The following is a 27,120-nucleotide window of genomic DNA, read 5'->3' on the forward strand; positions in this document are numbered from 1 at the left end:
GTGATGGAGGGGTGGGCTGGCCAGGAGCTTGACCACGGCCAACAGAGATGCTGCTTCAGATTGCAGGTGGGAGAGGGCCAGCCAGGCCACGGCCGCACGGCAGCAGAAGCTGGAGGAGTCAGCGACGCAGCTGGCCACATTCCAGGCTGCCGAGGCCCAGCTGCGGCCCTGGCTCATGGAGAAGGAGTTGATGATGAGCGTGCTGGGCCCCCTCTCCATTGACCCCAACATGCTGAGCGCTCAGAAGCAGCAGGTCCAGGTGAGAGGGGTTTGTGTCTCCGTGGTGGGGGCGCAGGATAGAGGACAGCGTCCTGTCCAGGAGGGAGGTGGAAGGGTGTAATTGTCTTGTGAGCGCTCTGACGTGGAGTGAGCGCTCAGAGACCTCGTGGCCCCTCTCCGAGTCCTCCAAACCCCGGTGAGCCCAAACTGCTGTGAGTAACTTGAAAAGGGTGCAATGCTCAGCTCCCTTCCTGTGCTGGATAGACTCACCAGTGAATCATTTGGCCCCTCTTGGAGAGTGGAATTGCTTTAAACAAGGCCTGTGCTGACGCTCTGCAGGACTTGCCAATGCTGCCCCTCTGCCTGCCAGCCTGGCCCTTCCATTCCTCCTGCTTCCAAATCCTAACATGGCTGTAACCAGCCACATCATGGAGCAAAAAAGCCCCAGTGGAGATAGTTAGATTCTCATCTCATCTAAGTGGTTTATGCTACATTACAAGACAAATAAGAGAGAGCAAAGTCCTGGAGTCACACACCCCTCCCAGCTTTTTAACTTCCAAGGTCACAGCAAACCCTAACCCTGGGCTATCCAGCCCAACTGCTGTCCCATCCCAGGGCCTATTCCTGCTGGTTCCATGGGCTGGATAAAGCCCCTGGAGGTCTGGTTTATTTTGACTGTGTGTACTCGGAGCTGTCAGTTTTATGCAAACATTTTTATTTTATTTCTGTTCCAGTTTATGCTGAAGGAATTTGAAGCTCGCCGACAACAGCATGAGCAGCTCAACCAGGCAGCTCAGAGCATCCTGACTGGCCCTGGAGATGTTTCTCCATCCACGAGCCAGGTGCGGGATGAGCTCCAAGGGATCAACCAGAAATGGTCCGAGCTCACGGAGCGCCTCAACTCCCGCTCCAGCCAGATCGACCAAGCCATAGTAAAGAGCACCCAGTACCAGGAGCTTCTCCAGGGCCTCTCAGAGAAGGTGAAGACTGTTGGGCAGCGCCTGAGCAGCCAGTCTGCCATCAGCACCCAGCCTGATGCTGTCAAACAGCAGCTGGAGGAGACCAGTGAGATCCGCTCAGACCTGGAGCAGCTGGAAGAGGAGATCTCAGAGGCTCAGACTCTCTGTGATGACCTCTCCATCCTGATTGGGGAGCAGTACCTCAAAGATGAGTTGAGGAAACGTCTGGAGACGGTGGCACTTCCCCTCAAAGGGCTGGAAGATCTGGCAGGTGAGATAGAGGAGAAGCTGCTTGAGAGATGCTGGGATGTCAAACTCCACCCCTGCTCTTTGCCCAAGGGCTCTCCCATCACTGGGTTTATGAAAATAATAGAGAAAGCACCATTTATCACATTTTAGGGTTCTTCATGGCTGTTTTACGTGGGACCAAGAATGGGAGAGTTCCAGCTCCAGAAATACCTGAGCCTGGGGAGGGAGCTGAGGAGTTTAGCCCCACTGATGTGGCTCTGCACCAAGCAGGAAAAAAAGCGTGTGCTTGGAAAAAAAATAACTGGTTCCTAAATGCAGATTGAGGCATGAAGAAACCCCAGTGGCCACCCTCTGATCTTGGGGTGCATCTTGTGGTTTCTGCGATGTTGCATTTAGAGAGTGGTCAGGAGAGCTGAGACTTCTGCATTACCGCTGCCTTTTACTACGTAAGAAATTTATGAATCAGTGAGCAAAAAGGGCTGGTGATGCAATGGAAAGCTCCTTCCTGTTAATCAAAACACAGTTGGTGCATCTGAGATGATTTTAAATAATTGCACTTCACTTATTTGATTTGAGCTTAATTGTCACCGTCTAATCTCATTGCCATTCCAGCCGACCGGATGAACCGACTGCAGACTGCGCTTGCGAGCTCCCAGCAGTTCCAGCACATGTTTGATGAACTCAGGACCTGGCTGGATGACAAAAGGTGCCAACAAGCCCAGAGCCAACCAATTTCTGCTAAACTGGAGAAGCTGCAGAGCCAAATCCAGGAGCAAGAAGAGTTCCAGAAGAGCCTCAACCAACACAGCGGCTCCTACGAGATGATTGTGGCTGAGGGAGAATCTTTGCTGCTTTCGGTCCAGCCTGGGGAGGAGAAGACCACCCTGCAGAACCAGCTGGTCAGCCTGAAAACACACTGGGAGGAGCTCAGCAAACAGGCTGCTGACAGACACTCCAAGCTCAAGGACTGCTTGCAGAAAGCTCAGAAGTACCAGCGGCACGCGGACGATCTCCTGCCCTGGGTGGAGGACTGCAAGGCGAGGATGGCAGAGCTGGAGGTGACCCTGGATCCAGTGCAGCTGGAGGCCACTCTTCTGAGGTCCAAGGCCATGCTGAGTGACGTGGAGAAGCGCCGGTCCCTGCTGGAGATGCTCAACAGTGCTGCTGACATCCTGACTGACTCTTCCCAAACGGACGAGGATGACATCCGGGATGAGAAGGCTGGCATCAACCAGAAAATGGATGCTATCACAGAAGAGCTGCAAACCAAGACTGGCTCCATTGAAGAAATGTCCCAGAGGCTCAAGGAGTTCCAGGAGAGCTTCAAGAACATCGAGAAGAAGCTGGAAGGGGCAAAGCACCAGCTGGAGATCTACGATGCCCTGGGGCCGCAAGCCTGCAGCAACAAGAATTTGGAGAAGCTTAGGGCACAGCAGGAGGTTCTGCAGGCCCTGGAGCCACAAGTGGATTACCTGAAAAACCTCACTCGAGGTCTGGTAGAAGATGCTCCAGATGGATCCGACAGCTCCCAGCTCTTAAGCCAAGCTGAGGTGGCTCAGCAGGATTTCCAGGCTGTGAAGCAGAAAGTCAATGATTGCTGTGCTCTCATGGAAAACAAGCTGGAAGGGATCGGCCAGTTCAACAGCAGGGTCAGGGAGATGTTCTCCCAGCTGGCAGATCTGGATGATGAGCTGGACAGCATGGGCCCCATCGGGAGAGACTCCGACAGCCTCCAGTCCCAGGCTGAGGATGTCCGCGCCTTCCTGGGCAAGCTGCACCGCCTGAAGTGCGACATCGAGTCCTCTGAGAGCGAGTGCAAGAAAATGCTGGAGGACGAGGGCAGCCCCGACTTGCTGGGGCTGAAGCGGGAGCTGGAGACACTGAGCAAGCAGTGCAGCAAGCTGACGGAGAGGGGCAGGAACCGGCAGGAGCAGGTGGAGACAACGCTGTCCCGCGTCGAGGACTTCTACAGCCGCCTGAAGGAGCTCAGCCACATGACCACGGCGGCCGAGGAGAACGAGGCCTTGCAGTGGGTGGTGGGGACAGAGGTGGAAACCATCAACCAGCAGCTGGCAGACTTCAAGGTAAGTTTGATTCCATAATGGCTTGGTTTTTTGTTTTTTGGCTGGTGGTTTTTTTTTTTTAAGTGTTTTTTTGTCATTGTGGAAGGCGTGTTTTTTTGTGGGCTTCAAGCCATGGCATCTTCATTGTTTGTTGCTGTGGTTGTGAGTGGGTTTGCACTGAAATATCCTTGCTCTGGAGGATTTGAAATCCTGCTGGTGGACTTGATAGTCTGTGGTGAAAAGGTGTGGAAAGATTCTAGGACTGGCAGGAAAATCCCTGTTCTCCTGGTGATGTGTGATGTTGCCGTGCCAGCACCTCGTGGGCTGGTAGAGGTGGGTGGCATTTAGATTTTGGGAGAGGAGGGGAGGGGTTTGAGTCCACCTGAGCTGTGAGTTTGCGCCGTTTGGGTGTCTAGTCCAGACCAGATCCTCCTGTCAGTCTGGCTCTGCCTGGCCTACTGTTCCTGCTTGTTGTTCACTCTGTCTGGGTCGCAGTTTACGCCCATTTTGGGATCCTTGGGTACAAAAAGAGCCACAGATAAACTGTGAGACAAGGAGTGCACCCAGTAAATAAAACCAAGGTGGAGTTTTCTGTGGGCTGTTCACATTTGCAGCAAGGAGCTGATGGAGACCACCAAGACTTGAGAGAGGGAAGAGCTGGAGTGTGTTTGATATATTTCTATACAGCATTATGATGTTGGGTCATGCTGTTACACTGCTTACTTAACACGGCTTAGAAATTCTCTTGCTGTGAAACTTCTATTCCTCATGTGCTCAGGAGTTGATGATTGGGCTGATTTACATCTGGCTGCTCGTTTCCTGGTGTTAAGGGGGGGCAGGAGGGAGAGGCAGTTTTACAGCCATTTACTTTTCATCTCATGGCCAATTGATCCCGTTCCACCACTTGAGCAGCTCTGTGAAACCTTGACCAGGACAAGGTGTTTCTGGTTTGGGGTTTGCCTATCCAAAACAAAAAGAGCCGAAGTGTGTTTATGGCACAAATTCAACCTCACCTGGTGGTGTTGCTTTTGTTGGACAGTTGACTTTGAGCTCATGTCGATTTGAATTCATCATTAAACACCACAGAGTCACTTGGAACAAATATATCCAAAAGGGAGATTTGAGTCCTTAAAGTCAGTGAACCTTTCCTGCAGAACAAGCGATTGTTCCTGGCTGAGCAGCTCTCATTAGGAGCGATGACAATACCCAGACTGGGCAGGAGCAGCTTAACCCACCGTGGGGTTTGCACGTGGTCCACGCTCAGTGACCTTGAGGATGACCCTCTAAGGTGTGGGTGACCTGAGCCAGGGGGTTTGGGGCTCTGAGTGTCCTTACCAAGAGTCATTCCTTGGCCACTGAGGCCTCGTGGAGCATCTGGGGCCTTTGTGGGTGGGAAAGGGAAAGCTGCAGAAGTGGTGGGAAGGTTTTGCCGTGTAATGGCTGGGAATGAAATGGGGGAGAAGCAGGAGTGGAGGATGGAGCAATCGTGGTTACAGCAGCATTCCTGCATTCCCACTTCCCTCCATTTCTTCTATGCACAGTTCATCCCGAGGGATTTTTGCACAAATCCTAAAGGTTGCAGAGCTGATCTTGGCAAAGCTTCACCTTCTGCTCCTGTCTAAGGGAAACACGATTCCAGATCCTGATCTCTGCATGTGGAAGGGCATCAGCAGGGACTGGAGGGAGAGCTGTGGAAAAGCCTGGCTCGTGCTCTGTGGGGAACTGGGGGGGGCTTCTCTTGCTTGTGCCAGGCTTTTATTTCCCAATAAATTCTCTCTCTAAGACAATATCACCACTCTTGCCCTCCTTGGATTGCAAGCCAGGGGCGTGCCCAGAGTGTCCTGGCGGGGCAGGGGAGCTCCTCATGCTGGCAGTGCTCCAGGGGGAGGATGGGGTGACGGATGGGGTGATGGATGGGGTGACAGGGGCTCTCCGGGAGCGGTCGCGCTCTGTCTGTCCAGAAGGCTCAGATGCAGGCAGATATTATGTCTTAAGGCATTAATTTTAATGAACATCTGTGTAAATGAGATGCAAATCAGGCACGGCCCTGGGTCTCCAGGCAAGTTGCCAATAAAGCCCTGACAAAGGTGGGCACTTCTAGACCCATTGTGTCCAGATTTTAATAAAGAAGATACATTGAAGGCTCTGGTGGAGGCTGGGAACAGATGACTTTGGAAGCAGCTCGTATTTGAAGCTTCCCATGTATTTTTCTTTTCCCCTTTTCTTCCCCCAAAAGGCCACAACCTCCTTCACTTTTGGAAAACTGCCATTTGTGCATTTCCTCTCTCCCCACCCCAGCCCTTTTCCCAGGTCACAGAGGGACTAATCCTGGCTTTGGGATGGATGAGCCCTCTCTCGCTGTAAGTTTTCCTCCTGGCCAGGTTCCTCCAAGGCGGGAGGCTGGGAAGCAGCTGTTGGATCATGCTCAGGGGGAAGCTTTGTTTGCAGGAAGGGTTTTGCTTCAGCGAGCGGATGTGATTTTGGGGACGGGTCCTCACCAGCTCCCACGGCCATCAGGAGCCAGGACAATGATCCAGAGTGGAGCTGGAATTCAGGGACTGTGGGATAACCAGGCAGGGACTGGTTGGTTGCAGCAGGATTTTAAGAAACCCCATCTGGAGGAGACTTTAAGGGGTCATCGAATTCAGCCCTGAGTTTTCTGGTGAGATCAAGTGCGGCTGAAAAGCATTTCTTTGGCTCAGAGCCTGTACTTACATGGACATCCCGATGGATCACTTCGGATCCAACGGTGCCGCAGAAGAAATAACATGGGTTTAGCTCATGTTAAGCTGGCAGAGCAAAGGAACCTCATCTTTAACTCCTGATCTCCAGCAGGAGTTTAACCCAAGTGGCTCTCATTCCATTGCTGCCTCTCTGAGGAGCCTCTTTTATGTTACAAAAAGGTGCTAAAAGTCAGGAGAATCTTTGTGCTGAGCTTCACACAGCCAAGTTGGGCTCTTTGGCACCAGCAAGAGCTGCTTGTAGGAGTTTCTAGGCTGGGGCACTTCTTCCCCCTCCACTGTCCTTGCTGTCAGCTCAGGTTTCTCAAAGCTTATGCTAATATTAAATTTTAATGACTGGAATCAAATGAGCTACAGTTGAGATGTTTCTAAACATAACAGCTCTATGGATTCAGTTTGGCAAACAGCAGAATTCCCCAGGGAAATGATTCCCCAGGTACAGATGAGATGGCGGGGTTACTCACAGGAAGGCATAGGGGGTTTCTGCATTGCTTTGTCTCCATCATCAGCAAGCCCTGATCAGCTGGACGACCCTGAGTGAGAGCTCTTCACCCCAAAAATCGTGAAACTAATGGGATAAAACTTGTGCTGCTCAGTGCGAGTGGTTCATCCTCCTTTACACACCAAAGAAGCAGAGGTGAGGTTTGCTGGTTGGGAGCAGAGGTGCCAGAAGGCCTCAGGCGTGGGCTTGTTCTGCCTGGCCAAAGAGTACCCATCAACCTGAGCCACAGAGCTGATGGAATCAAATTCTTGGGTGTTCTGGGGCAGACATCTGTGCTGGGGTAGCTTGGCCTCCTGGCTAAGCAAGCTTAAGCCTGGCTTTTGTTTATTTTTTACACAGTGGATTTTGAAGTTGGGTTTCAAAGCATGGCTTGTGCTTGGCATTGGCAGTTCTGATCTGGGACCCTCTTTGATTCACGGTGTTGTTTTTGGACAAACTCTTTAATTTCACCTACGAGGCACAGCATTGACGCTCAGCCCTGGGTCAGTTGGCAGGGAGTTCTGGGCTCTCTGCCTTGCAGTGCTCAGGAGTGAAGGGTCCTGGTGCCTCTCCAGTCATGGAATCATGGAATGGTTTGGGTGAGAAGGGGCAGGGACACCTTCCACTCTCCCTGGCTGCTCCAAGCCCTGCCCAATCTGTCCTTGAACTCTTCCAGAGATGGGACAGCCACAGCTTCTGTGGGCATTTCCTCCAGTGAAGAATCTCAGCTGTGTCGTGCCAGGGTGCCTTGCTGTGCTGGGGGCACTTTGTCCCCATGAGGAAGATGAGAGCGGGATCAACCCTGCACTCCTTCCGAGCTGCGCTCAGCAGCCAGAAGGGATTTCTGCGAGAATCTGGAGCGCTTCCCCCAAAATGAAACCCAAGGAAAAACGCACCGAACTTGACACAACCAAAGGGTCGCCATCACTGGGTGCAGGTGCAGTTGGCTGCTGGGAGGGACACCTGGTGACATGTCTGTGCTTGGCTGATCACCGTGGGCTGGTGGCTCCCGCTGTCGCCGCAGCTGAGCTCGGTGGCGCTGGGGCACGGCACAGGAATGTGGCGAGCCAGGACCTGCCGCAGCTGGCACAGCCAGGCTGTTTGTGCAGGGTCTCGCCTCCCAGAGTTCATTAAACCCCACCCTGGAGAGGAGGGGGGAGCAGGAGGGGGTCTCCCAAATCCAGCCTTCAGTGGGTGATGGCTCTGCCAAGGCAGTGGAGGGAAGAGATGGGATTTGGGGATCCTGCGTCTCCTCCTGACATTTTTGGGGAGGTTTTTGGAAACTGGAGTTGCTCAATGCAATGAACTCTAGCAGTGCTGTGTCACAGCAATAAAAGTTTAATGCTGGATGATGAAGAGGGGGAGGGAGAATCCCTAGAGAGCAATAACTGAAGCCTCTCTGTTTTATTTTAGAGTGGGTCAGGTCGGCCAGGGCCTGCACAGCCATTGTGCCTCCAGCACCCTCTCTGTCTGGTTCAATTAAAAAAAAAAAAAAAAAAATAGGAAAGAAATCCTGGGAGTGGTGATGCAGTGAGTGAGGCCCAAAGCAGGGTTACTCATCTGGCCATTCCAGTGCCATTGAGAACCTGCTACAGGTCCTTCCTGGGAGAAGGCAGCAGTTAGTCAGGCCTGGGGAGCCCACGCACGCTCCCGTGCCCTCCTCCTGCCCCCCTTCCTTACTGGGGGGTGTCAGCTTCTCTCTGCACTTTATTTATGACTCGTAATTCCCCCAGCCTTTCCACCAGGGAGCTGACTCAAAGATGTGCCGCTGGAGCCTCGTGTTCCAGGTGTCACTGCCTGAGGGTGATGGTTTTGGAGAGGGGGCTGCCGCTGATGTCACCTCATGTGTCCTGTCCCCTGCATAAGCCATTGATGTCAGAGGCAGGGAGGGATGGGATGGGGACATGACTCCCCAGCATCCTGCGGTGTTTCACCAAGGGTGTTTTGCAGGAGGATCAAAGTTTGGGTTTCTCCCCAGAAGTTTTAGCCCTTTTGGGTTTCTCCCCAGAAGTTTTAGCCCTTTTAGGTTTGTATCTCATGCTCCTCAGTGGTCCCTGGGTGCACAAGGGGCATTTTGTGACCTTCCTTTGTAGGGTGATCTTGAGGGCCTTTTCCAGCCTCAATGATTTTGTGGCTCTCCCTGTGACTGTTAGCTCTGCCCCTGTCATTGCAGAGCTGCTCTTGAAGATCAGAGAATGATTTGGGTTGGAAGGGACCTTAAAGATCATCTCATTCCAACCCTCCTAAGGATAGCAGAAGATGGGCAGAGAGGAAAAGCAGCATCCCATTTTGGGATTGCAGGGCTGGACTGGAGAGCAGGAGTAACTCCGTGTGCTGATGGCACGAGGTGTTGACACTCAAAGCCTTAATTTCTGGAGGCAGCAGGACAAGCGATGCTTAGCCAGGACAAGTGGTCACACAGGCAATGCCTCAGCGCCCAGCCCATGCCTCCGGGGTGGCTTTTTTGGGCACGCCACACCCCATCAAACAGCCAAACCCCTGGCAGGTGGGCGAGGGGAGGTGGGTTTCTGAGAATGGGATGTGGCAGGGAAGGGACACTGCCACTTGCTGTGCCCCAGCCTGGCCAAGGGTATTTTTAACCCTTGTGTGCCCCTGGAGGAATGCAAGAGGCTCCCGACAGTCGTGGAGCTGGGAGCAGCTGGGTGGGACTGGGCTGGGAGTGGGGACAGGCTGCGTGATGGTGTCTTCTCGTTGAACGCTTTCCAGACCTACTTAAAGTATCTCTGGCTTGTATTTTCAGCATCAGCAGCACAGGCAGAAATGCCTCCTCTCTGACAGCTGTTAAGCTGCCTTAAAGGCACCATCTCCCCTCACTGGGGAAGGGGATGATAAATGGGGGGTGATAAACACAGGCTGTGCTGGGTGGCAGGGCTGTCACTGAGCCTGGCTGGGGAGAGTGGCCCAAGCTGCAGAGCCGCAGTGGGGCTGGATGCATTTCTAACCTGGAGATCCTGTGTTTGCACAAGAGTGGCCCTGGCAGCCTCCTCGCTCCTTGGAAGCAAATTTTAGCACTGGGGGAAGAGCAAATGTACTCCTGGAGCTCCTCCTTTCCAGAGGGAATGCCGCCCGTGTGCTGGTTCATCAGCAAGCCACGGGTGGGCTTTGACCTTGACGTGTCAGCAGAGGCACAGGCGTTTCCCTGATCCTCAGAACAAGAGCAAATTGAGCCAAGAGTTGCTGAGATCAACCAAATCATAGTGAGATGCTTTTTTTTTTTTTTTTTCTCCTCCTTTTGCTTTCTTGACTGTGAAACAATCGGGCTATGATCAAATGGTGCCTTTCAGGAGCTGCTTTGGGTCAGTGCTCCAAAAGCCACCCACTTGCAGATGCTTTGGTGACCCTGCCACCTCTGAGCCGAAGGGAGATGGCCGGAGGAATGTCCTCTCTCCGGAGCACACTCGTTAGCTGGTGGTGATGACACTTCACAGTGTTTCCAGGAGATACTAAAAATACCGGCTTTGCATAAGACCAGGAGAGCTGAGGATCTGAGGGAGGAGGAGATGGGAAGCTTTTTGTCTGCAAGGGCTGAGCAGAGGAGGGAGAGGGGCCGGGTCCCAGCAGGATGCAGCCATGGAGGGGGAATCCGTGGAGACATTCCCATCACCCACAGCATCCAAACCTGGCTTAGGAAGGGTGGGACTGTGGCCACTGGGTCTGGAACAAGCAGGGAAGGACTCAGGCTTGGATTAGTCACTGCAGCCTTTCAAGAACAATTGCCAATTCTCCTGCTGAAGGAGTGGTTTCGATGTCTCCCATCCAGAGGATTCTCAGGATGATAACACACTTACCTCACTTCCTAAAGGGCCTCAGAACAGTTCATTAATCACCCCATCCCCGTTGTCCCCTTTTGCTCTGGGGAGCAGCTTCTGCAGTTCACGAGCAGTGGGGTGGGAGTGGGATGCTCAAAGAGCCCAGGGTGCCTCAATTCACAGGGAAACGGAGCAGCTGAGGACAAAAAAGGGCATTTCAGCAGCTCTCACCTCCTGGCTGTGAGGGCCCTGGCACGTGGCTCTACCCTTGACTCACAGTCCCATCTCAGGTTGCTGCCAGGGAGTTTTGGGGCTCTCTGTGCACAAAGATGGGGTTCCATGGGAACGCTGAGTGCCGTGGGGCTGTGCCTGAGCACTGCTGTAATACATGGGCTCCAGGCTTCATTGGGAGAATTATTTATACCAACATCTATATTAGCTGCCTTGCAGCAAAAGCGCTGCGGTGCAGCTCCTGCACTCTTGGAAGAACAAAATAAATTGAATTCTTTTTTTTTTTTTTTTTACAACACTCACTGTAATCGTGCATCCAAAGTGCAGGAGGTTTCTCTGGGAGTTTGGATTTTAACCCCTTCCTAAAACTTTCCCCGTGGAGGTGCAGACCCCCACGGGGCCTGACGCGGTTTCCTCCCACAGCCCTGCGGAGGAGAGTCCTGAATGAACAGGCTCCAGGTTCCAAGTGGCTGATTTAAAGATGTGCTGGCTCCTCGCATCGCGAGCAGCTGTAGCCTTTGAGAAGGGATTGAGTGCTGGCAGAGCCCTGATGTGAGGTTGGTTTGAAGTCAGCTATGAGCCAAAGGGATAGGGGAGCACCCAGAGCAGCACAGCGGGGTGGGAATAGCCCTGGTGCTCCTGCCTGGATCAGGCGCTGGAATGGCAGTCACAGAGGTTTGGGAAAAGGAATGAATGCGGAGGAGAGCGAGAGGGAAAGAAAGAAGTCCCTCTGACCTGACAAATGCAGCAAAGGCTTTAAAAAACATGAATCCTCTGCTAAAAATCCCAGCGCAACCTAAAGCACCGTTTCTAAGGGAGATTTTTGTGTGTGCTTGATTTGGCTTTGTGTTTTTATTGCAGTGTCTGAGGGAGGGTGAAATGGCACCCTCAGTCCTTCTGTTGGGCTTTGAGGCACTTGGGCTTTACGACTCTGCCTTGCTTGGGCACGGCACAGCGTCCCAGCCCAGGGGTGGCACTCGTGGGCTCAGATATGGGGGGCACACACGACGGCAGACACAGGGGACCGGTTGCCCAGAGAAGCTGTGTCCACCCCATCCCTCAAGGCCAGGCTGGAGCAGCCTGGTCTAGTGGAAAGTGCCCCTGCCCATAGCAGGGAGTGGGACAAGATGAGATTTCCTTTCCTTCCAACACAAACTGTTCTAGGATTTTATGACGCGGTCAGCAAGACCTGCAGGGACAAAGCTCAGAGTGCCAAGCCAGGAGCTCTCCTCCGTCCACTCTACACTCCCATGGCAGAAGGGCACCAAGGTGAAGTTTAAAGAAGCTTTGAGGGTGAACAAGACCCTTGGTTTCACTCGGATCTCATAAATGACCCATCCATCAGAGATCTTGAGCTGCCTCTGAGCTCTCTTGCTCATCATATAACACAGGTCCCTCGCTTCCAGCTGCTGAGATGCATTAAAAGAAAGCTAAAAATACATTGGTTTTCAAATAGTGCTGTGCCATGTAAACAGTGGCGGCAGCGGTGGCAGGATGTAGCAGAGCCGTAAACAGGGTGACATCAGCCCGTGACGGGGACAGCACGCATCCCCACGCGCCAGGGCTGGTGGCCATATGAGGAAAAGCTTGAAACCAGCAGGTTCAGGAGACAAATGGGGATGTCCTACTTGGAGAAGTTCTTGGATAAACATCTGGGTGGGTTTTTGCTGAAGGTGTTTTATCTGCAGGATGTGGCCTGGGGTGGGTCCAGGTTTGGGTTGGGTGACAGGAGTTGTTTTGTGGGAGGTTTGGGGACTGAGCAAAAGCCAAATGAGGGGTCTTGGTGGTCACTTGGAAACACCTGAAAGGACAAAAGTCAGACAGGACCTTCATGTCCTTCCATATCCGTCCCGTGCAGCAACACAAAACTCAAGCAAAGCCCTGACCTTGCAATTCCCAGCACTGTTTGGCTTCTGTCCCCCTTGCTGGGGTGGCGCTTGAAGGCTAAAAGCTGCGATTTGGGGAACCTGCAAGAGCTGTGGCTGGGATCTTCGGGCCAGGCACAGCAGGTTTCCAATTGGCTTTCCTCCCTGCCCAAAATTTCCCTAATGGTTTTAGAAATTGTTGGTGGGGGGAACATGTCGGAGGAAGACTCAGCTCGCTCCTGGCACGTGACTCAGTGAGGAAATGGGAAAAGAATTTCTGGCTGTGAAACGGGGCAGCTCCATGGAGAGAGAGAGAGAGAGAGAAAGATCGTTCCTTCTTCGCAGTGGAACAAAAAATCCTCCTCGCCCCAGCCCGGATGCTTGGGATTCCTGGCGGCGGGGCCCCGGAGCGGTAACGGTGCAGCTCCACCAGCTCCCGGCCAAGGTGGTAGCAGAGGAGCCGGGGCGGCGTTGCTGGCACAGCGCCGTTGTCCTCTTGTTGTTTCAGCTGCTCTGGATTAATACCAGGGACCAGGAGCTGTGTGCGTTGTCCCCCGCCAAGGGGAAAAATCCAGCCGTTGGGACACTCTGGCAGTGCTGGCAGCTGGGGCTGGAGGAGGCTGCAGGGCTGAATGTCCGTCTGTCTGTCCAGGAGGGCTCGTGGGGACATGGAGGGGACATGCCCTGGATGGGCAGAGGGGCTCCCTGGGGGATGTTTGGAATCCCCTCACAGATCCCCATTCCCTTCCTGCCTCCCGCTCTTTTCCTTGTTTATATTTAATGGTGGGGGAAAAAAGAGGTTCCTCAGGTTTCCCGCTGTGCAAAAATCTCCATCTGAGGAGCACTTTGGGCCATTTAATGGGCAATTCTCCCTGAACCACCCCCTTCCACAAAACATCCGTTCCCATGTCTCTGAAAGCAAAACAAAGCTTTGGGAACACGGTGCTGGAGCTGCTGCACGTGCAGTTGGTGCCGGGACAGGGGGATGAAGTATCTGAGAGCTTGGGGATGTGGAACCTGGACTCCCACCACACCACACCGTGACTTTGGCAAAGCCTCAGTGTTTCCAGGATGGCAGTGCATAAAAAAAATATTCGGGATTTCATTTTTCCTTGGCTGTGGCTCACCATGGCCAGGTGGGAAGGCTTTTGGTGAAGCTGTGGCACAGCAAAGCGCAGACCGAGATCTGATTCTCCCAGTGTTGGTGCTTTTGGAGTGCAATGCTGCACGTTTTTCTGTATCAAACACCTTGTATTTTTATCCCGATGCCATAATTCATCCCAAAGTAGCAGGCCGGGTGGCTGGTGGGGCGGGTTGTTGCCTGGAGATGCGTGGAGGCTGTTCCCAGCCCTCCTGTTTTCTCTCCCTAGTCTGACTTCTCTCAGCATCACTTCGCAGCGGTGATTCACGCGCCCGGGCTGCCTCCCTCCACACTTCCAATGTTCCCCATCTCTTAAACCCAAGGGTTTTGGGGGAGGAAAAGAGTGTGACAGGACTCAGGGTGGGAGGAGCAGGATGCTACCGTAGAGCTGGAGCTATAAAAATCACGATTTTTAGGAAAAGAGCCTGCAGTGGTTGAGGGGAACGGTGACAAGTTACGGGTGGCTTTTTTGGCAGAGCGATGGGGGAAGGCAAAATTGGTACTTTGGGGGTGTTTCGGCTGGGTTTCTCCGGTGATTTAGAAATTCGGTTCTTTGTGCGAGGACGGGCGTGAGGAGCAGGGAGACCCGATGTGCGGGGGGGTCGCCGTCTCCCTCCCAGCGCCGGCTCGGGGAACAGCGGACAAAGGGCCGGGGGAGCGGAGCCGGTGGCGGTGGGAGCCGGAGCCGGAGCCGCCGGCGAGCCAGGGCGTTGCTGCTCTTTGTCGGGGGCTGCCGCCTCCCCCCGGAGGAGGGGCCATTCCCGCGGGGCGGGTGGGCACCACCCCCGCGCTGCCACCGAGCGTTCCCCCCCCGTTCCCCAGCCGGGTCGCGCTCCGGTCCCCCCTGCCCGGGGCCGGCGGGGGGGGTCGGTGCGGGGGGCTGCGGGAGGCACCGCCGCGCTCGGGGAGGGGGTGGCCCCGGCGCCGCCGCCCCGCCCCGCGGCACCGCCCCCCGCCCGCCCCCGCCTCCCCCCGCCCTCCGCCGGGGCTGGAGCTCCGCGGGAGCCGGTGCTGGCGGCGGCGGCGGGGCCGGGGCGTGCGGCGGCCTGCGCGGCTCGGCCTTTTGTTCCGCCGGCGGGAAGGAGAGCGGGCGGCGGCGGCCGGGAGCAGAAGGACGAGCAGGAACAGGAGGAACAGGAGGAGGAGGAGGAGGAGGAAGGCAGCGGCCATGCATCCCGCCGCGCCGGCCGGGGGCTGCCCGCGGGGGCGGCGCGTAGCCCCTCGCCCCCGGCCCGGCCGCTGAGCCGCGCACAAAAGGGGCGAGAGCGGCGGGGAAGTGGGACGGCAGGGCGATCCCGAGGTGTGTGTGTGGTCCCCCCCCCCCGGCCCCAGCCCCGTCCTGCCCCGCATCGCCGCCGGTACCGGCCGCGCGCCCGCCCCCCGCCCCGCCATGGCCGGGCCGCCCGGTGGCGCGGAGCCGCCGCAGCCCGACACCGGCCGCCGCGAAAGTTAGTGCGAGCGGGGCCGGCAGCAGCAGCAGCAGCAGCAGGAGGAGGAGGAAGGAGAAGAAGGAGCAGCGGCAACAGCCGCCTCCAGCCGCGGCTGCTCCCCGTCCCCCCCGTCGGCTCCCGGAGGCAACTCAGGGGATTCCATCCCGCTCCGTCCCTTTGCCATTTTTGGATGCGTTTTATAGCCTTTTTTTTTTTCCCCTGGGGAGAAAGCGAAAAAAAAAAAAAAAAACCCAAAAAACGAAGACCCAGCAGCCTTCCTTCACCTCTGGACTCCGCCGCCGTGCCGCCACCACCGCGCACCCACCAGCTGGATTTTGGGGTTCCACCACTGCCGGTGGCACCGGGCGAGGTGACGGCAGCGACAATGCCATCATGTTTTTGAGACAGGAAACCTCCGAGTTTGCCCTGAATGAAGAACTTCCTGTGTTTAAAGTTGTACGAATATCCGCTGACAAGCTCAGTTCAAATGAAAACACGAGAGTCGAGGGGAGAGGCTAATTCGGACCAGCTGGACTTTCACGGCGCTCGGAGCTGGGCAGAAAACACACAGAGCCACTCGCCACTGCCAGCCTGGAGCAGCCGGGACAAGCAGTGCCTTTGTTAGTAAAGAAGGACGGATGGGATAATTTAAGAGCTTCAAGCTCCTCCGCCGTTTCTGGCACGAACCACTTGGAATATTTTACCGAAGCTGTTGGATTTTGGATGATCTGCTGATGAATGGGGTATTTTTAGGGGGACGGGAGGGGTATGAGGTGTGTTATTTCACTGCTTGGGACCGCTGGTCGGGCTGCTGAGCTGGTGTGGTGCTGCCAGTCCCCCCTCCTGTCCCCACAGTGTCACTTTGGGATTAGAGGCTGCCCCCGGCGGGTTTGGGACCTGCTGGCTGTGTGATGCTTCCTGCCGGGGCCGGCGAAAGGTTGCCAGGGTGGTTCCGTCATCCGTAAGGACGAGAGCATGGGCAAACCACTGAGCCGGCCAGACTGTTTACGGCAGAACCGCACTTGCCTGGGGAAGGGCGAGGATGAGGATGGTTATATAGAGGATTGCTACGTGCCCCAGAGATCGATATACGACACAATGAGAATTAACGAGCAGATCGATCAGGGATCAAAGATCAATCAGGTCTCCAAGAGCACCCTCGGCAAGGGGGATGGCAGCACCATATCCAGCAACGGGACTCTGGGAGCTGCCAACGTCTTCGAGTCCAGGCCTCCGGAAGCCAAAAAGCTGGATGAGCGAGTCATCTTCGACCAGCTGAAGCTCAGCAGCGACGTCTCCAAGCCGGCGCCGGCTCCGCCGAAGAGGCGGCCAAACCCTGAGAAGAAGGAGAATGTCAACCGGCGCTCGTGGAAGTCCTTCATGCCGCCCAACTTCACCGAATTTGCGGAAAGGATGGGGGCTTCGCTGAGCGAGGTGTCGGAGGCAGGCGCTTCCAACCCTTCCCTGCGGGATAAGCGGGATTCCAGCGCCATGCTCGCCGAGCAGCTGGGCCAGCCCGACCACAGCGAGCCCATGTCGGAGTCTCTCACCTTGGAGCATGTCTCCAAGTCATCTGGCACGGCAGAGGCTCTGGCGGCCAAGCAGTTCGGCGGGGATGGCTATGGCGGTCCCCGGGATGAGCGCCAGGTCCTGCTGAACGCCGGTGACAGCCGCGTCAGGGACCTGGCCAGGGCCCGCCGCCTCCCCAGTGCTACCTGGCCACGAGCCAGGAAGAACTTCATCAGGGGAAACTTCAACGATGGGCGCCAGGAGACCCTGGAGGCTTCCGAGTCGGACTCTACAGTGGAGAACGTCAACCTCTCTCCGTGCCTTAGTGAAGAACTGCTGGATACGGGACTGGATATTCTCATCACCTCCAATCTCAGGGAGAAAACGGAGTCTGAACTGAGATTCGAGGAGGACGAGCGCTGGGTGATGATGGAGGAGTGGGAGGAGGCAACGCTGTCAGAGAGAGGAAAGGCTGTTCTGGTGGCAGAGGAGAAGAGGAGCTGTTGCTTGGCAGATATTTCTGAAGAAAGGGAACAATCCACTGCTCTGGAGGATGGCTCTGCCCTCAGCCCGGGGACCTCCCAATCCTGCACGTCCCTGGGGGCTGGAGGCAGCACATGCTGCACGGAGGATGTAGCGGTGCAGTGTGGGGTTGAGGACTTTGCTCCCGTTTTGGAGCACTTGGCAGGCCCTGAGCTGTCTGACACGGACTCGGTGCAGATGTTCCTGGAGCTGGAAGAGCAGTGCCTAAATGAGGACGGGGACAATGGAGCTGTCCCCAGCTCCCTGGAGGTTCAGATGTCCCTGATGGACTCAGAGGGATCGGACCCAGGTTCGGCCAAACTGGCTGAGTTGGTGGTTGAAGGGGGTCAGCACAGGACCCCCCTGGATATCAGCGCCTCGGATTCTGCCGTTGTGTCAGATCTGGAGGACTTCGATGTCACCTGCAGCTCACAGGTGCTGAGCACGCTGGAGCCCTTGACAGAGCCCTTCTCAGAAAGGGACACCTTGGCTGTGACCCCGACGGACTCGGACGGAGGGGCCTCCCCCAGCCCTGTGGCCATGGCAGGACTGGGGTCCCTCCTGGAGTGCTCCCCAGCACTGGTGGGGGAGATTGATCCTGACCCACTCATGGACCCGGAGGTTGTGTCTGGTGGGATGCGGTGTTCTGGCACAGGGGCACATCCATCTGCTGGACTGGGGGCAGATGGGTACCCCAGCGCTCCGGTGGGGTGGGGTGAAGATACCCCAGACTTGCTTCCCGAGGGGACCTGTCCTGGCCGAGTGTCCCCCTGCCAGCCCCCAGCTCTGGACACAGAGATGGAGGGGATGGGGTCCCCCCCACGGCGCAGCCAGGATGGCGTTGAGGGCATGGATCCATTCAGGACCCATCACCTTCTGCCTGGAAGGACTGAGGTCGCCAGCTGGGATGTCCCAGAGCTGGTTTCTGAGGATGAAGCCACAGACTTGGGATCAGGGAGTGAAGCTGAGGGCTGGACTCATCCAGCAGAGAGTGGGGATGTTTGCTGTGGTTCTCTGCCGCCTTTCCACGCTGGCTCTGCATCAGAGCCAGGCTCCAAGGCTCTGACAACATCCCCGGTGCCTGCTGAGGATCGCCCATGGGAAATGGTTTCCCTGGCCCGTGGCCTGTCTCTGGAAGGGGCTGCCCATAGAGAGGGGTGCCTCGTGGAGGTGGCTGTCACACATGGGGAGACAGCAGCAGCCATCCTGCAGCCAGGAGATGTGGATTTGTTGTTTGCCCCTAGCTGGGAGGTCCCATGTCCTGCCAGCCCAGCCGCCCCTGAAGAGCTTCCTGGCACATTGTCCATTGCAGGGCCTGCCATCCCATGGGATTTTGAGGAGCTTTCTGCTCCAACCCACCCACTTTCACCAGGAGATGTGGCTGTCCTGGAGTCCCAGGCTCAGAGGATGCCACCCGCCACTAGAGATCCTACCATGGATGCTGAGGAACCTCCAGGAGCCACCACCACTGCCGTGCCCTTGATGGTGGAGGAGCTTCTGGAAGCCCCACCACCCTTTGCTGACGTGCCTGTTGCCACTGTGCCACCGCCAGCGGCCGATCCACTCGCCTCAGGTGCCAGGGACCTCGGTGGTGACCCCGTGCCATTAGTGGTGGCCTTGGGGGATACAGATGACTTTGCCATCACGGTCGTACAGCCCATCCTGGAGCACCTGTCCGCTGAAGCGGTGGCTTTGGAGGACGACCCCGTTGCGAGCGCACCCGCAGCGGTGCTGTCAGCTTGGGAGGGTCTCCCTGGTGCCTTCTCACCCCTCCCAGAGGGTCCCACCACCCCAGAGCTGCTGGAGACACCCTTTGCCACAGCACCCAGGGCACAAACCCTTCCCAGGGCTGTGCTGAGGGCTCCCCTCCATCCCCGCAGCTGTGGGGGTGGCCTTTCCCTCTGTCCCAGCGAGGGAGAGGGGACATCGGGCACGGAGGGACCCCTCGGCGCCGCTCTCATGGCAGAAGGGCCCCCTGCTCTCCCAGACGGATTCGTTCCAGATAACGAGGTATTTGTTGCTCCCGCAGCCAGGGCTTCAGGCGCAGAACTCGCTTTATTTTGCACTCCAGGGGTAGGTGGGAGGTGGGAGCCCGCTCAGTAACGCACGATCTGGGCTTCCAAACAGCCTTCTCCCTCCTGAGACCGGCTTCAGTTTGGCAGGCAAAAAGTTTTTGGTGGGGGGAGGGAACTGTGTGATTGTGTAAGTAAGGGAGGCGAAAGATTCTTGCTGCTCGATGACCTGAAGTGTTGACTTACATTTTTTTGGGCTTATTAAAGTGCATTGTGGTCACTCAGATGGAAATCATGGACTTCAGAAAAACCTTCTCGCTGGCTCCTGGCAGGGTGTTCCCATCTTTGAAGGAGAAAATATATCAGGAAAGAAAAACCTGTAAAATGAATTAACTGCAAGCAATTCCCGTGCAGTCATTGCTGTCTGTAGTTTTTTTTTCTGTGAGCACTGAGGTGCTGATGCTCAGAAGGCACTTGGGAAGGGGCTCAGATTCTCTCTGGTGTTTGGGGATTTGTGTTTCTCGTGGCTCTTGCCTGGAGAGACCTCGGTGCCGGAGTTCCCACAGCCCAGTGCTGATTTCCTGCCATCTGGATTAGGAGAAATATCACTAAGGAGACATCAGAAATTAGTCAGCACCAAAAATCCCAATTTGGTGGCAATTACTCATCCTTTGGGCTGTACCACCACTTTGAGATGTGCACATGGAGGGGCTTGGAGAGGTGGTTTCACATGGGGGGTCCATGTGAGCACGGGCTGGGACACCCAGAAGGGACCTGGATGAGGGAAAAAAACATTGGGTTCTTGCCATAGTTGTCTATTGCTTGAAATTCAGTGGGAGGATCCTTTTTTTTTTAGATTCAGCACCTCTGATTAATGATATGTTAACCCCATAAACCTTCCCCTTGCTCCAGGCATTGCTGGAGATGCTTCCTGGAATTCCACATCCAGCAGCAGTGAGATTAAGGGAGATGAGGGAAGCAGAAAGCGAGGGGATGCTTTGGGAAGCCTTTCTGGGAGTGAGGAGGAGGTGTGGTGGAGCAGATGTCCTTCTGCTCTCCCAAAATGTCTGTCCAGCTCTTCCCCAGGGCAGGACACCTCGCTCCACAGCAAAGGCGAGTCGTTAAATATTTGTTTCCAAGCTGAGTCACAGTGAGGTTAATGAACTAAATCGCTGGAATCTTTTATGAGCAAAGGAAAACAAGTGTGTTGGACACGCTCACCCTCAGGCTGTTGCTGGGATTATTTTTGTCAGGCTCCTCAGGGAGCATCAGGCTCTCAGGCTGGCTGCTACCTGTGTGGCAGGTAGCCCTGGCTGGATCATCCAGGCTTTTCCACAGGGCTCCCACCCTGCCTGGCTCCTTTGGAGTTTGTTTTGCAGCACATGGAGAGCTCAGACCGGCCTGGCATGCCAGGCTTATCAGCCTGATCCTTTTGTGGGTTTGGCTCTTCTACCCAGCAGCTCCATATATAAACAGTAACAGGAGAACAGCCCGGGAATCGATGATTCCAAGTCCCCATTTATTTCTTATAACTGTGGCAGAATTCTCCATGAGCAAACAGCTCTGGAGAGTGTCTGCCAGCTCACCCTTCGCTCATGTCCTGGAGGGACCTCCCTGCCCTCCGGTTGCTGAGCTCTGCTGGGAAGAAGCAGCTTTTTTTTTTCCTTTGGAAATGAGGCAGGGAAAGTCAAAGCAGTGCCTCTTGGTCGGGCTGGGAGCTGTGCCTGTGTGCTTTGGGGGATTTTGGTGTTTTTAGGGGATTTTGCTTCGTGCTCCTCCAGAGCAAGGCGATTGCCAGGTGCACAGAGCCATGTCCTCCATGAAGATCTCCTGGGTTGGGGGAAATCTTGCATCCAAGTGGGAATTTTTCAGTGCAGGCAAGTTCAGTGCATTCTTGGGCACAGGGTGCAGGCGGCTGGCTGCCATCCCTCTGCTTCCCAGTGGGAAAACGTTGTGCCAGGGCCAAGGGCTCCACTCCTGCCCAGCACTGGCTGTGGGGTGACCTGTGCTCTGCAAGGGCTCGTGGGCCAGGGGAGCAGAGCGAGCCAGGAATCTGCTCCCTATTTTTGGGGTGTTTGCTGTGGGGACAGGGCAGGCTTGTCCCTCAGGATTGGTGGGGAAGGACTGCAGAGGGACAAGGGTGCACAGGCAGCGCGTGGTTCCAGCAGATCCCCAGCTCTGATAAAGAGCGTTTATCTGCTCCGGAGAAACAGGATTCTCCCTGCTGCCTCTTCTGACAATGGGGAGCTTCATTCGCTCTCCTCCCCCTTCCCTATCAAATCTTTTTTGGTTTAGAAAGCTTTTCCCCACAGGATTCCCAGGCAGGACCGTGCCAAATCCGTGGTAAACGACTCGCACATTAATTGCCTATTGCCTTTGTCTTTCGAAATTCAGCGAGCTCCTCGCTGCCTGTAATTTGGTGGTTAACAAAACTCATATGATGTCAGGTCTCGGCTCTCAATAGCTTCACTGTGAGAATTGCTTGGGGTTTTTCCCCAGGAGCATTATTTCCCAATCTGATGGCGAGTCAGAGCCGATGCTCTAATTTCTTCCTCGGTTTTCTCTTTTTACCTCACTCCAGTGCTTGGAAAAATGGTGTTTACTCATTTAAAACCAGAGTAAGGTGTGGATAGACCCTGAGCTGTGCTCCACACCAGCAGATTCCTGTGACATCTGTGTCACTAGGTCAAGGCAAGGGAGAAGTTTAGATAAACTTGCACAATTCCAATAAAATCAGTGCAAGTGGCTACTGCATCTTCCCTAGAGAGGAAAGCCCATTGTATCCATGGAAAGACTGAGTGGCTGGAAGAGCAGCTCACAGCTTGCAAATCACCTTTTCTCTCCCACCTTTTCCACCCATAGCAATTCCAGAAGGAGCAGGTGGATCCCCTCCAGCTAAAGCTACAGCAAGTCAATGGAGTTGGTCAGGGACTCATCCAAAGCGCCGGGAAAAACTGTGACGTCCAAGGGCTGGAGCATGACATGGAAGAGATCAACACCCGCTGGAACACCCTCAACAAGAAGGTAGGAGTGTGGGGAGGGGCTGTCCCTGCCTTCCCTGGGGTCTGGGGAAGGAGGGATCACAGGCAGGGAGCTGAGGCTCCGGTGCCAGTGCCTGACACTGCAGTGGGGTTGTTTTTGGGGTGCAGGTGGCCCAGCGAGTGGCTCAGCTGCAGGAGGCCCTGTTGCGCTGCGGGAAGTTCCAGGACGCCCTGGAGCCGCTGCTGAGCTGGCTGGCGGACACCGAGGAGCTCATCTCCAACCAGAAACCTCCCTCTGCCGAGTACAAGGTGGTGAAAGCCCAGATCCAAGAGCAGAAGGTGAGTGAGCACTGGCTGGCTCTGTGGGAGGGGACCCCAGGACAACCAGACAATATTCTGGTGGTCCAGCCAGGATGTCCATGCTTCTCCTGGTGGATCTCTGTTCCTCACTGAGAAATTCCATCCCAGTGTAATGAACAGTTTGCCAACACTCAATGATCTCCATTGCCTGAATCCCCACTTCCCTTTGTTGTCCCCCTGCCTCTTGAATTTGGTTTTGATGCTCGGCCGTGTTTTTCCAGCCCTGAGTTTTGCTTTGTGCCGATAGTTCTGCTGTGTCAGGAGCGAACTGCTGGCAGTGCAGGGCCTGGTTTGGACGTTTGGACAAAGGGAATGTTACGAAGTGTGAGAGCAGGCCCGAGGTGTGCCGGTGTTTGCTGAGATAACAGCCCTGGGTCGGCGCCTGCCCTTGGCGTGGGAGGAGGGAAGGTCAAGTGTGGTCATGGGGAAATATTTTAGAAATTAATTCTTACCCAGGCTTGGTCTGACATGTGGAGGTTGGAAGAGGAAATGTGCTTCAAGTGGAAGTTAAAAACTTGATAAGTTGGAGGCGGTTGGTGGGGAAGACTCGGAAAACTCTTCTGGCACAGAAGTGGTTTGGATCTTGAGTCGTGTAAAAGAGGAGAGGGGGAAGGAAAAAGGAAAGGGGAAAATGGAATGGAATGGAATGGAATGGAATAGAATTAGAATGGAATAGAATAGAATAGAATAGAATAGAATAGAATAGAATAGAATAGAATAGAATAGAATAGAATAGAATAGAATAGAATAGAATAGATGAAAGTTCAGTTGAATGGGACCTACAATGATCACCCTGTCCAGCTGCCTGACCACTTCAGGGCTGCCCAAATCAAAGCATTTGATTATTATAATGTAATATAATGTAATACAACAATATAATATAACTCTATAATTTTTTGAACTGGTTTTGAAGGCAGAGCCATCCCTCTGAGCTGGGCCTGGTCTCAGCCCAGTGCTGGCAGTGCTTCTGAGCCACAATTAGAGATCTGACCCCTCCAAGGGCTGGATTTAGTTCTGCTACCCCAAACTGGTAACTTCCTCCCTTGTTCTGCCTCCCCAAAGCTGCTCCAGCGCCTCCTGGACGATCGCAAAGCCACGGTGGAGATGATCCAGGCGGAGGGCGACCGGATCGCGCAGTCGGCCGAGCCTGCGGATCGGGACAAGATCGTGGGGCAGCTGGAGAGCCTGGCACGGCGCTGGGAAGGGCTGCTGGGCAGGGCAGCTGCCAGGTGAGAGGCGCTGGACCAGCTCACGCCGCGAGTCACGGTGCCCCGGAGCCTGGGGTGACAGCAGTGACAGCGTTCAGGAAGCTGGCGGAGATTTTTGGTGGCAGATACATCCTGGAAACAGCTGGAAAACATGAGGAATCAAAGGCTGGCTGGGAGCTGGTGCTGATAGCAGTGGTTTACAATGGCAGGGGAGAGCTGAGATTAAATAATTTCCCTGCAGGGAGGGATGTTTATTTTTATTCCTGTAAGCTTTAACGTTTAGCAACATCCTGTTGACACCTTTATGCTGCCAGAATCTTCTTTATGAGTTACTTATTTCTACCTAAGCTGATATTTGAGGTTATGAAGTCACCTCTGAGGGCCAGATTGGACCCTTCTCCGTGTTTTTAATCGTTGCCAAACAAGCTGTACTGCCCGTCCTGGACTGTCCATCCAGGACTGTCTTTAGCCAGAAGCTCTGAAAGACCAAGAGCCTGCCCACAAGCTAAGGGATCTCCAAGGCAGTGATAGGGATGGAACAAAAGGGTGCTGGAATTAAATGATCTTTAAGTCCTTTCAAATCTCAAACTGTTTCATGAAAAGCTGCACAATAGGGAAGCCCTTCTGCCACCTTCCCAGGGCGATAAACTGGATCCTAAAGTCAAAGCTGCAGGAAAAGCTTCTTTTGCTGTTCCTCCACGTTGATTCTTATCTTTGCCACTGCAGCTTGCCTGGCAATGGTGTCTCACCTTGCTCTGAACAGAGCTGCTTTGGTTCCTTCTTCCAAATACCTGAAGCTGCTTCCTATGCCTGGCTCCAGCTGGGAGCTGCTCCTTAGTGCTTTCATTGACTCAAAGAATCACACGCTGGTTTTGGGTGGAGGGGATCTTAAAAAACCATCTTGTTCTGACCTCCTGCTGTGAGCAGGGACACCTTCCACCAGACCAGGTAGCTCAGGGCCGCATCCAACCTGGCCTTGAACAATTACATCCTTCTAATTTTATGATTACTTTTTAACAGGCAGAAGCAGCTGGAGGATATCTTGGTGCTGGCAAAGCAGTTCCATGAAACCACGGAGCCCGTGTCCGACTGGCTGTCGGTGACAGAGAAGAAACTGGCCAACTCTGAGCCTATTGGCACCCAGACTGCCAAAATCCAGCAGCAGATCAGCCGCCACAAGGTAGGACCTGTGCAGGAGCAGGATGGAGGTGGCTGGAGTCAGGTCCCGCTCCAGCAGTTGTTTCTACCACAACCAGAGGGGGTTTGGGCACAAACAAGGACTGGAGGAGTTATCCAGGCTGTTTTATGTACAGAGGAGGCTGCAAGCCTTGCCCCACCAGCATGGGTAAACATTAAACTGATGTCCTTGCACCTCCCAGCAGATTTAAATAGAAAAAAAAAATCCCATTCATGTGTTTCTTTTTAATTTTGACTCAGTTTGCCCTTTCACGGGTGGCTTTTGTGTCTCCTCCATTTTTTCAGTTGCATTCACCGTTGCATTCCCCCTTTTATGTTGCGTTTCTTTTATTTTCCTCATTCTCCACTCATTTTTTCTTTTTCCCCCCACCCCTTTCTGTTGTCCATTCTGCCCTCCACCATTCAGGCTCTTGAGGAGGAGATAGAGAGCCACGCTGCTGACGTGTCTCGGGCGCTGGGGGTCGGGCAGTCGCTGTCCTCCCTGAGCTGTGCCGCCGAGCAGAGGCTGCTGGCAGAGAAATTAGAGGCTCTGCAGAGCCGCTACGGCGAGGTTCGGGACCGGTGCAGCCGGAAGGCAGCACTGCTGGACCAAGCTCTGGCCAACGCCAGGCTCTTTGGGGAGGAGGAGGTGGAAGTGCTCAACTGGCTGGCTGAGGTGGAGGACAAGCTGGGCTCAGTGTCCATAAAGGATTACAAACGGGACGTCCTGCAGAAGCAGCATGCCGAACAGCTGGTATTTCCCGTTTTGTTTGGGGTTTTTTCCTTCCATATTTGTGTTGTTTATTTTGTTGCATTTTATCTGGTTTTGTTTATGTTTCTGGCCTGACTTTAATTTTGCGAAGCTCGTTCCGCTGCCGGGTCTCTCCGAGGCTTGGAGAGGAGTGTAAAGAGATTTCATGTGTTGTAAACAACAGTTGTACCCCCCCCACTCCCAAATAATGGGCTTCTCAAGGCGGAGGAACTTCAGATGGTTCGTTTGATTTGTGAATAGTGCCTGAGCCAGCTTGGCCACCCTGTGCCTTCAGAAAGCTGGATGCTGTTTCCAAAACTGAGAGCTGGAAAAGTCTGGTGGGTTTTGGAGCTGGGCTGGCCACCGAGGAAGCTTTTGCTTCCGCTCCCTGCAACTGTGCAGGCTCTGTTCAAGAGTGAGGTTCTGCCTAATACAAGGGTGAGTCCTTGGATGACACAGATCCAATGGGTTGGGTTTGCTCTGAGATTTGGGCCTTTGAGTCCCAAAAATCCCAATAATTCCCATAGCAGGATGACTGGACAGTTTTCAGATGGGTTGTCCACCCTGCCTGTGCTCAGTAGGGAGGTTCATGCCCTCCATGGCATCTCTGGCTAGCAGAACACAGGGACTTGCCCACAGCAGGATAACCCAAATTTGTCTTTTTCTTCAGGCTCTGAATGAGGAAATTGTGAACAGGAAGAAGAACGTGGACCAAGCCATTAGAAATGGACAAGCTCTCCTGAAGCAAACCACAGGTAACAGGAGATCTTGGCACGCTCTGGGAAATGTGGGGGGGTCTGGTAATCCAACGTCCACATGCTTTTCCTTGGGAAGTCCATGCTCTGTTGGGTGGAGGCTTTTCTCCCTCAGGTCTTCATTTCCTTTTGGAAGCTACCAAAGTAGCTGGTTTGCATCCAAGCTTGGATGCTAAGCCACAAACACTCCAGCTTAGGATTTGCTTGGTCCCAAAATCCCAGCCTTACAGCTTGGGGTGCGGCGATTCCCACTGCTGCTGTGGGGATGCTCAGTGCTGAGAGAGGCTTTTCTCACTGCAGCCAGATGCTAAATAACATGGAAAAGAGGTTAAAAATACTCCCAGCCCTCTCCTAATATTGCTTTCCCAGACTGAGCAATTGTGGCTGTTGCCACGTGGGTGTGAGTTTATGTTTATGAGTGGGAAGAGAGGTCGGGGCGCTGCATTTCCTTCAGATGTGGTCCGCTCAGAGCAGATGTACAGCCCTGTGTCCTTGTGGGAGCTGTGGAGCAGGAAGAGTGATTACAAAGGATTTGGCAGGCAGCTCTGTGTCCTCTTGGAAACAGCAGCGAGGGGTGAACTGACCCGTTTTTCTCAGAGCTGTGACACGTTGCTGAGAACTGAGTTGGAGTGGCTCTGGGGCTTGTGGCAAAGCCTTTGCAGCACACTTCTATCCCATCCCATCCCATCTCATCCCA

At 54.5% G+C, this 27,120-nt stretch overlaps 1 protein-coding gene across 1 annotated transcript in view; it reads left to right on the forward strand.

Moving 5' to 3' along the window:
- Positions 1–27,120, forward strand: part of MACF1 (microtubule actin crosslinking factor 1) — a 129,993-nt gene that overhangs the window by 75,728 nt on the left and 27,145 nt on the right. The window contains 9 exon segments of the mRNA XM_058423538.1: positions 60–259; positions 954–1,449; positions 2,040–3,511; positions 22,055–22,216; positions 22,342–22,512; positions 23,596–23,762; positions 24,762–24,921; positions 25,345–25,671; positions 26,339–26,423. Coding sequence (XP_058279521.1) covers positions 60–259; positions 954–1,449; positions 2,040–3,511; positions 22,055–22,216; positions 22,342–22,512; positions 23,596–23,762; positions 24,762–24,921; positions 25,345–25,671; positions 26,339–26,423 — 3,240 coding nt within the window.

The sequence above is a fragment of the Hirundo rustica genome, chromosome 25, assembly GCF_015227805.2.
Source record: "Hirundo rustica isolate bHirRus1 chromosome 25, bHirRus1.pri.v3, whole genome shotgun sequence".
Lineage (NCBI taxonomy): Eukaryota > Metazoa > Chordata > Aves > Passeriformes > Hirundinidae > Hirundo > Hirundo rustica.